The sequence below is a fragment of the Gadus chalcogrammus genome, chromosome 9 (assembly GCF_026213295.1).
Source record: "Gadus chalcogrammus isolate NIFS_2021 chromosome 9, NIFS_Gcha_1.0, whole genome shotgun sequence".
NCBI classification, from domain to species: domain Eukaryota; kingdom Metazoa; phylum Chordata; class Actinopteri; order Gadiformes; family Gadidae; genus Gadus; species Gadus chalcogrammus.
This window is the reverse complement of record NC_079420.1, coordinates 7,688,092-7,698,596: the sequence shown is the minus strand read 5'-3', so window position 1 is coordinate 7,698,596 and position 10,505 is coordinate 7,688,092. Positions and strand designations below refer to the sequence as shown.

The window sequence follows — 10,505 nt, the reverse complement described above, 5'->3', positions numbered from 1 at the left end:
TGTAGTCCCCAGGAAACAAAGGTTTATTTGAAAAGGCACATACATTCATGGTAGATAGGGTGAAATAAATAAAATGCGGATTCTATAAAAGGTGTTTTCAAAAATATATATATATTGTAAGTGTTTCGACCAATCCAAGATCAACTTAGTTGCTCAATTAGGTTGAATTATTTTAATTTTGGGGCTACTCAATCTCACTACTCTATTGCAGTACACTTGCCTACACTGAAATAGACAAAAGCATACTTGGTTAATAAAATATAATATTTGAAGCCCACTCCTTGTAAACTAATATTATTTTGCAAACTCACAGTGTACTCACATTTAAACTCTATGCTCAGTATATTTATTTTGTAAAATGGGCCAATTTGGCAAATTTCCCATCAAGTCACAAAAAAACATTACAAGTCGATTTACATCAATAGGGGATTGAGTATATATTTTAAATACATTTCAAGTACACTTTTTTCTGTAAGACAATAGGTGATGAAATTGCGGACTGTGCATACAAACGTTATTACTGTAACCATGGATTTGAAAGCAAAAGGCTACCGCAGAGAAAAATCCATGAATGATACTAGCATGAACATTGGAAGACATCTGCAACGTTGAGTATAGGGAATGCCTTTTCCCCAAATGGGATTCTTTCTGGAACGTTTCTTTATTTTTCCTACATTTATGTCACAGATTCCCTCAGGAGGTCTGGTTATCGCCATAACCGATTAAAACTAAAAGCCTTCTACCCAATAGAACATAGCAGAGGAAAAGCAACAAAATATAAGAATAGGGTGTTACTATAACTTGCCTCCTGAGGCAAGGGAATGCCAAAGACATTCTCAGTACATTTCGATATGTAAAAAAAAATCACAATAAAATGGTTATCTTTTTCCAAATACTTAAAGGCAATTGCAGTTCTTGGTCGTTTCACTGGGAGTCCGCAAAGGGGATATGTCCGTACTCGCTCCAAGTCCTTTCTCTGCCTGGTGGCTCTTTCAGCGTTCCTTCAGTGTTCAATGTTTTGCAGCCTCTCTTTCAGCATATGGAACGTTGGCCGGGCGAAGGCGTTCAGGCTCCAGCAGAGCTTCATGACGTCGTAGACCACGTCGGGGCAGCCATCTGGGGCCTCCATCCTGTAGCCCTTCTCCACGCGAGGAACTACGTCCTTCAGGGGCTGGTGAATAATGATGGTGGAATAGTAGGGGATTGAATATCATTTTTAATACATTTCAAGTACATGATGTACTTTCTGTGATGAAATCATGGACAATGATGATATTACTGGAACAATGATGGTGGAATAGTATCAAAAACATTTGACAAGCATCAGACTAGGACTAATTACAAATAATTGAACATGGAAGCTATTTAATAACATTTTTGGAAAGCAATGAGGAGTGAATGATGTTAAGTATATTTCATCAATCAGCAAGCTACGCTGAAAGGTATTCACATTCATATTTGCTACATGAATTCACAACGCCTTATCAGGCTTTTGTGTGAATAAGTTCATCATCACTACCTAGTGCTGTGGTCAATGCATTACACAGGAATTCATTATAATCACACGCCTAACCAATTAGTCTGGCAAATAGAGACTTACGATCTTTGGGTAAGGCAATCTGCCGAATGAGTATATCTCCCACAGCAGCACACCAAAGCTCCACACATCCGATTTTGTTGAAAACAGCTATTCACCGAAAAGGAAAAAGAAAAGGCAAGTCAGGCTCGATGCAATCATATTATTAACGAAGGGTTTGAGTTCCGAAACGAACGGGGGGTCCATACCTTGTCCCTCAGGGCTTCGGGAGAGGTCCATTTGATGGGCAGCTTGGCGGTGTCCTGGGTGGAACACGCCTCTTTGGTCATCCCAAAGTCACTGACCTTGGCGATGTTGTCGTCCGACACCAGGACGTTGCGTGCCGCCAGGTCCCGGTGCACAAAGTTGTTGGCCTCCAGGTACTCCATGGCAGCGCACACGTCCCTGGAGAGGGAGGAGTAGGAGGGGGAGACGACGAAGAAGAGCACAAATATCACTTGGCGTTTGCGTTTTCCATTATTGTTTTTGAAGGGACCAACCAGTCTTTCTGGGATATGATCGATGAACATGGAAGATATACTCACAGTGAGAACTTTAGGAGGGAATGTGCGTTGAGCACAGTCCGACCTCTGGAGCGCAGGTAGTCCACGAGGCTGCCCTATGGAGCACAAACACAACAGATCAGGTCCCAGGCCCGGTTTGTGTTTACTGGTGATAGCCAATTAGGATTAGATCCCTGCCTCCGGAACATGATTGGTCGAAACAAATGTGAAGCAAAAGAAAGAGAAACCCATATTTGTGCTCATTTGCCATCAGACTTCAGATTGATCATCTAAAGTCTGATACTTTTTACTTTGAAGGTTCATATTGCCCTACCTTGGCCATGTATTCTGTCACAATAAACAGACTTCCTTTTTCCTCTAGAATCACTCCAAGAAGCTGCACCAGGTTATTGTGTCTCAGTTGCCTACCAAGAAAGAGGATAGTACTGTTAGGTACTTCATTGAGGCTTTTACTCATACCATGTCCACAATACATTGCCTTTGTTGTGTGACTTACGTCATGACCGATGCCTCTGCCACGAAGGCCTGCGCGGTAGCATCGTGTTTTATGCATTTCACTGCAACTTTAGACCCTCTGTAGTCTCCCAGCATGACATCTGAGAAGCACACATAGCAGATTATCACAATGTTCATCACATTGCTTTTAGTTTTTTTGTTAGTTTGGATCAGCAAAACCCTCCCAAAAAGCTGGTCCGTTAAACACCATTCAAGACATATCCCCTGTATTGACTGTTACATAAGGGTTATTGAGTGTACCGGTACTTACCTCCAAACTCTCCTTTTCCTATCGAGTGCTGAAGTTTGAGTTCCTCTCTGTTCAGTGCCCAGCCACCTGTGATATCACATGACAGGATGTTATGGATCTGTACACAAAATCCCATGCATGGTTTCCATTAATTAATGTCGACTTAGTCTACCAAAGGACTAAATAGTGAAGCACACCAGCACACGTGGCACGCCTTAGAAACAGACACTGTTGTAACAGAGCTTCATTTAAAAAGTTTCAATTTAAATCTGAATCTCCAATTGATGTTCGTCTGTCTTATTAAGATTTTTTTTTTTGGGCTAAGTGCGATTTAGCGTGTGATTTGACGTTTTATATCGGGTGTGATTTCTATACGTGTCCGTTGAGAGCGTGAGAATCTTACTCCTGCGGAATGCGTCCTTGGCAGCAAAAGTCCCTTCCTCCAACTTTGGCTTGATGAGTATGGTACACAGGCCGTCTGCATTTTCAGTGTAGTGCTGTAAGCAAAACAGGAAAGAGCAGTTTGATTATCCCCAATAGGATTCCCTTGGATGCAAACCGTTAAAACGGTTTATATTTCACGTGTAGTACTCCACAGTGGCCAATAGAGGGAAGTGATCCAGCTAGGTCCACTGATGAACCTTACTCATGCATTCAAATGCCCACATCCTCTGTTGAAATTTCCTGTTCAGGATTGGTTCCTGTAACAGCACACTCTCACTTAAACAGGCCATGTGACAACTCGCAAACAATATAGAGAGCTAGTCCAAAACAACATGCAATGCATCGACACAAAATCCCCATTTATTCCTCCTCCTTACTTCCACCAGCTGCATGAGGTTGTCAAAGTACTCTTCCGCGTCGATGGTGAGCTTGCCATCCTTGTAGACGATGTGGTAGTGCTCCACCTTGCCCTCGCAGCTCACACACAGCGTGTAGTCCCCGGGGTAGTTGGTGCTCTCGCGTACCAGGAACAGCCCTGTCTCAGGTGGGGTCAGCAGCTGCTCCGCCTGCTCCCTGCTGATCTTTCCGTGGAACCATCTAGAACAGGTGGGTAGGCAGGTCGTCACTATTTCAGTTATTATACATGCATAGGAGGACAAACACGCGCTCATACACCCATACTACCATGAGCATGCACGCACGCACGCACGCACGCACGCACGCACACACGCACGCACGCACAGGGGCGCAGCCCCAAATTCTGGGCCCTGTATACAAGAGGTACGGATGGCCCCCCCCGAATTCCCCCTTCCAGCCCCCCTGCCCAGAATTGTTGAGGGGGGGGGGAGAACAGTTGTTGACAGTATATATATAAAATTATATATATATTTTTGGGCACCCCCAAGCCTGTCCACCTTACACCCCTGCGCACACACACAAACACACACACACATGCATTCATACAAACCCACATACACACACCTGCATTCATACACACCCACACATCTACAAAGACACAAACACACACTCACACACACATACATGCATACATTGACACACACACACAGTCCCACACCCACGCATACAAAAAGACAAACGTCCACACATCCACCCACCCATACATGCAAACGTACACACACGTAGATACACACACACACACACACACACGTCTTGCGAGTCATCTTTTGAGATTGTTTTTCTTAAGAGATAGAGCGAAAGAAACTGCAACAGACAGGAAATGGTGCAGAGTTCACAAGCAACACAGTTGGAAACAAACGAGCCGTGCTCTGCAATTACAAACGTAGCCCAACCCAATTGTGGTCAACATTCACGGCACTGACAGCACCGTCGCCATAAAACAAATCGGCCATCTGCCTCCTGCCAGCCACCGCACAGCCAGAGACAAAGGGGTACGGTAGAAAAATGTTGGCCACAACCGCAGGGGAGACAGGGGCGGCTGGGCTGGTGACCAACACACATATGGGGAAGTTACATGTAAACCATCTCAGTTTGTGATTGAGTGAGTGAGTGAGTGAGTGAGTGAGTGAGTGAGTGAGTGGGGTCGGCTTAGCTCAGGAGGTAGAGCAGTTGCCGTGTAACCGATAGGTTGCTAGTTCGATTCCCAGCTCCTCCTAGCTGTGTTGATGTGTCCCTGAGCAAGCCACTTAACCCTGACTGCTCCTGACGAGCTGGCTGTCGCCTTGCATGGTTGACTCTGCCGTCGGTGTGTCAATGTGTGTATTAACCGATGTAAGCCGCATTGGATAACAGCGTCTGCTAAATGCCCTAATTGGAGTGAGTGTAAAGAGGATCTTAATCAATCCATGTGTCAGAAGGTAATCTCTGGTTAATTATTGCTATGACTATATGAGTAATTAGCAGATGCTTCCAGAGACACTGGTGGATTAGGCATGTGGCTTGAGGATGCTGACAGGTGGGTGTCACACGTTGGGAGTTTGGACCCGGCAGGGACGCCACGAGACACAACCCTGCACCCCGTGACAGGAGTCCGGACGGGTGAGTTTTACTTACGGCATGAGGCTCAGCTTTCCTTCGGATTTCACTCCTTCCCTTTTCTGGACATAGTTGACTGGGATGGTTCCCTCTTGGCCCGCCGAGTTCTTCGCTTTATACCAGTTTGGGTCCTGGAACCGAAGATCACACACACACACACACACACACACACACACACACACACACACACACACACACACACACACACCACAAGAAATATATATATTGATATTAATTACTTAAAAATACAATTTAATCCTTCACCACAAGCCAAAACGTAAGCAGTCGTTTTCCTGGCGTTCACAGACACACACAGTATTACCTTTGTGGCGAAAATAATAGTCAAGATGTCTCCTTTATTGAAAGGCAAGTCGTATTGCGTGGTGCCTCTGAAGTTGTACCTGGCCACACACTCTGTGCCCTGCGGCCATGAAGCCTGAGAGAGGAGAGAGAGTAGAAGCTTATGAACAATGTTATGTTCATTGTTTACAATGTATCCATTATTATTGATCAGGTGCATTCTAAGCATTTCTGTGGCTTACCTGGACCTCAGTCATGCTCGGGGTAGTGGGGAGGCAGCACTGCCCTCTCACAGATGACACAGCCTAACTGCATCAGGACACAAACACAGACACACACACAGATTTTATTCTTCTTCTTTCTATGTTTATATTAATTTGTATTAGTTTGCCACTGTGCCGCAAGGCAGGACCGATTCTGAAACTGCTTGTAATTGGCTAATCGCACTCAAACCCGATGGTAGAGTATGGGCCCTTTAATGATCAGCGGCGATAGCCTGGATGTGCGGAACAGAAGGTAAAAATAGCTCAGGGCAGGAGAAAGCAGAACTAACAGCGCATGCCACGCTTTCATCATGCATTTAATCTTTTTCCGTGATGTAGACAAGTTTTGCACTTGAATTTGTTTTTTTTACAATTCTTATCGTTGAAATGTAATTCAAACCGGCGATCACTGTATGGCAAAACACTTTACTTCTCCTGATATAGCATAGTTACTATAGGTATGTTTATTATGGTGTACAAGACAGGATTACTTTTTACTTAAGCACTGTACTTCTACAGTACCTATGATTGTTTACTAAATACTTTTTTAATGCCCATATAAGAAATCATTAGGCCAAGCAAAACTGGATTTTCATAACCCCAATTTAGGTCTCAAAAGTGTTGACTGTGTGGTCACAATAAAACGAATCAGGATGATGATAAGCATTTCACTTTTTAAACGTTGAGTTAAATGTTTGAGCCAATAACAATGCTTCAAATATACTAACATTTTGAAATGTTTAACAGAGGACTTTTCACTTTCACCAAATATCTATTTTTTCTTTGTCAATAAGATATAATTAGCTTTTTGAGTGTCAACAATGAGTGACCCTTGTATTTCTGTATTATTCCTGTATTTCTTGCCATACACATCAACCTAGCAGATGCTTAAAAATAGTCATTGGTCTGCGGTTGAGAACAGAATATAACCAACCAATCACTTCCTCTTTTCTATGCGTCAGTTCCTTTCGGCCAGTTCCATGCAAAGGAGTGAGAGCTCTCATTCACAGCGCTGCATCCAATTGCCTCCCCAAATAAGGTCATGGCACTCCACCCTGTCATATAGAGTCCATTATGCACTTCCTGCATCGGTTGATTCGACTGTATCAAGAGACCGACTCCATCCGACTTTAGAGAGAAAGAGACAGCTTTGTAATTGGAGTGAGTGACCAATATATGCCTCAAAAACCCTATATCTTAAACCACATCAAAACTTTTCCATTGAAATACCAATGCAAAAGTATCTCCCATACATCAGTTCACATCATCTTGTAACTTTTTTTCTTCAGAAAAAAGTAATCTCTGGAGATCGCTGACTTAACGGGCTGTAGGGAGGAAGTGGCTGTTTTCACACGGGAAACGCCACAGCTGTCATAGTATACAGACAGAAATGTGTAAGTAAACACATTTCCCCACAGAGATACATCTTAAGCTACTACTGCGCACTATTGCACCCCCAACGACAAACACACACACACACACACACACACACACACACACACACACACACACACACACACACACACACACACACACACACACACACACACACACACACACACACACACACACACACAAACGCACACGCACACACACACACACACTCACACACACAGAACTAACTGCACGCATCCTAATCCCAAGCCTATATCAGCCACAACCTACGAGGGTATATCCGCACCCGACCCATTGAGACGTAAACTATCTCAGTTTGTGACCAACCCATAACCTTCCCGTATTCACCCGGGTCTAATAAATAACAGAAGGGCTGGCATTCGGTTAGGTCTGACAGCGACAGGATATGTTCGGGCAAAGTTTGTTGGTAAGCCATGATGTCACTGTAAGCGGAATGGATGTACTTGTCCAAGCCTCGCAAACAAAGCAGTCTTTTAATTCTCCATGTGTGGATCAGTGAATGCATCCCAGTTTGCCTGCTCAAAAAAGTCTGCCGGGACCTCAGCCTGTTTCACAGCCCCAATGGGTAAGAGCTATGATTTCCATTTCCAAAAGGCCTCGCTGTGAAACCACAGCTTTTCCCCCTTTCATGAAACAAACAGGGCCATTCTTCCTGAGCCAATCTGCTTTCCAATGAGTTGTATTGACCGAAACCATCCTATCCGTGCTGATCATGAGCCCCACAGCATACGATAAAAAGCACACTTTTTATTCACATAACTCATAACTAAAATGTCAAAACACAACTCAATATAATATGTAAAAAAACATGTGGTCTATTGAAGCCTCTTCGAAATGACTTATAAACGTTGGGCCCACAACTTGCATTGCTACACAACACCGACTTGCAGTAGACACATACTGTATGACCTAAGACAAACAAAACAACCGAGAAATGTTCCATTTGACACCACAGATCACAGAGAGCAAACGTTGTCAGCCCACATCTATCGGTAACATTGTGCGCGCAACGGAAACGAGGTCGATTGCTTTCTGCATGTCTACCAAGACAAACGTGCCTTCGTCAGCAGTGATGACGGTAACCATGTCCCACTCAAAGTGAACGGCTCTAATGGCAGTCAGAACAACGAAGCAAGAACAGACAGGCTCAAATACCTCCTGCCACTCCCTTCTCTGCCTGCAAAGTAAGAGACACCAGAGGAAGAGCAGAAAAAACCTGTTGCTTGGGTTCAAGACAAGCTAGCTGTTCTGAGGGGGGGGGGGGGGGGGGGGGGGGCTATGTAGCATGTAGCTTGTTGAGATGAATAAAATAAACCCTTACCCTCTGCCTCCTCAAATGTGTGGCATCTTTTCCCTCTGGGGGAACTGTGCTCTATAAGCCAATCAATGAGGTTGTCTGTGGAGCTGTGTGCGGTACACAAGCAGCCCTGATAGGATGGGGGTCCAGGGGTAAGGACGATGGAGAGCTTGGCGGTTAATTGCTAGTTGTGGGTCTCTTTCACTGCATGGGGCACTGCAGGGGGCCTCACGATTGCCTGCCAGCCCGCCGCCCGTCCCGTTCCCTCCCACCCCCCCTGTCCCCGTTCCCCCCCTTGAGGATGGCTCTTCAGCTGCTTTGATGCGGCTGCCCTTTTATCCTCATCATCATCATCATCATCATTATCATCATTGCGGTAGCATCAGGGTGGCAAGACCGAGAAATGGAGAGAGAGGGAGAGGGAGGAGGAGACAGAGAGGGTTGAAGAGATTATTGCCACATCCTAAAGGTTTGCATAATTAGGGTTTGTGAACCACATGAAGGAGTGCGCCCCGTAAAGTTAAGTTGTGGCCCAAAGCCCTGAAGGTTGGTGGAGCCACAGAGAAGGGGATCAACAGCATGCTTGGGGACAACAGCTGGAATCTTGTGTAACAACACCTTTCCATGTTATGACGGTCTCTTACATAAGTGGGTGAGGCACATGAGCAGTATCACAGGGACTTTCACCAAATAACACTTATTTTTGCAAGTCTAAGACTTTGGTGGAGGCATGACGTGCAAACAGGAACAAGTTGCCAGGCCGAAGTTCGTAACGTGCCCATGGGACTGAGTCTATTCGTTTAGGTAGTGGAGTTTCCTCCACAACACAATCTATTACCCTAACACGTTATAAAGGGTGCCTATTGTTTAATACGGTCCCATGTTGGGTGATGCCTTGGCCTTGCTGTGGCATGTTTTTCTAATTACAAGTTAAGTTGTCAGGCATTCAGGTGTGTCAGAGAGAGAGAGAGAGAGAGAGAGAGAGAGAGAGAGAGAGAGAGAGAGAGAGAGAGAGAGAGAGAGAGAGAGAAAGAAAGAAAGAGGGAGAGACATAGTCAGAGACAGACAGACAGATAGATAGACAAACAGAAAAAGATGCGCTGTTGCTATATTTGGGTTTGTCTGAATTATTAAGTATTCATAATCACTAATAATTACACTGATGTTCAGTAACTTGGAGAAGTATCGAGAACATTGAGAGAAAGCATTGAGATATTGATCATATTGTTGCAGGTCCTGCATGGCTGAAATGTGCCTACTCTTTCGGAAACACAGTACCCTACAGGAAACAAGCCCAACGTGTACAATAGGGCTCCGTTTAGTGAGATCTGTTGAGCTGTATCGATAGCAGCTGTAGCCGTAATTCAAGTTTCAGAGTGGTTTAGTTGACGTCCAGAATGGAGATTGGGGGGGGGGGGGGGACAATGCGCTTACCTGGGAATAAAGTTGTCCGGAGAGCAGGCTACGGAGAAGATCTGCTTACGGTAGCGCGTCCGTGTTCAGCAGGATGCATCAAGTCCCGAAAGTGGAGAACCGTGTTATAACCGATACAGAGATGTCCGACACAAGTCACAAAAAAATAGGCAAATGGAAAATATTGGCGCACTCCGTGACATCATTTAGTAAAAAAGACTACGCAGCGTTTGCATTCCCTAAATGTTTATCTCGCCATCTTTTTTTAAGTCCGAGGTTAGACAAATAAGCTAGGAGGGAATAACGCATATGGAAATGCCTGCACTTCTACAAACTATAACAGCGAACATTCTTCTGTCATTATAAACATTCAAGTTTTGCCCCACCTTTCATTTTTCACTGCACATGCGCAGTCACGGTAGATTGCTCATCGATGCAGTTTCCTTGTATCTCGTCGTCTGCTCATCGGACTTTAAATCCGTATAAATAACTGAATCTATTCTTATCTTCTCGT

At 44.6% G+C, this 10,505-nt stretch overlaps 1 protein-coding gene across 1 annotated transcript; it reads right to left on the bottom strand.

Annotated features, from left to right (window-relative positions):
- Nucleotides 1-6: 6 nt before the first annotated feature.
- Nucleotides 7-10,403, bottom strand: LOC130388563 (tyrosine-protein kinase CSK-like). Its single transcript, XM_056597915.1, has 13 exons — nt 10,013-10,403; nt 5,845-5,911; nt 5,625-5,738; nt 5,321-5,433; nt 3,667-3,886; nt 3,249-3,342; nt 2,867-2,932; nt 2,597-2,696; nt 2,414-2,504; nt 2,122-2,195; nt 1,786-1,981; nt 1,601-1,687; nt 7-1,171 (listed from the first exon to the last, which is right to left on the bottom strand). The coding sequence occupies exons 2-13, from the start codon at nt 5,857-5,859 to the stop codon at nt 1,004-1,006; spliced, it is 1,338 nt and encodes a 445-aa protein (XP_056453890.1). The 5' UTR covers nt 5,860-5,911; nt 10,013-10,403; the 3' UTR covers nt 7-1,003.
- Between the last annotated feature and the right edge of the window lie 102 nt (nt 10,404-10,505).

Coding starts and splice junctions, on each gene's coding strand:
- LOC130388563 (XM_056597915.1), bottom strand. Junction 5,434..5,624: donor CTATTATTTTCGCCACAAAG/GTAATACTGTGT, acceptor CTTCGGTTCCAG/GACCCAAACTGGTATAAAGC. Junction 2,933..3,248: donor CAAGGACGCATTCCGCAGGA/GTAAGATTCTCA, acceptor GTGATATCACAG/GTGGCTGGGCACTGAACAGA.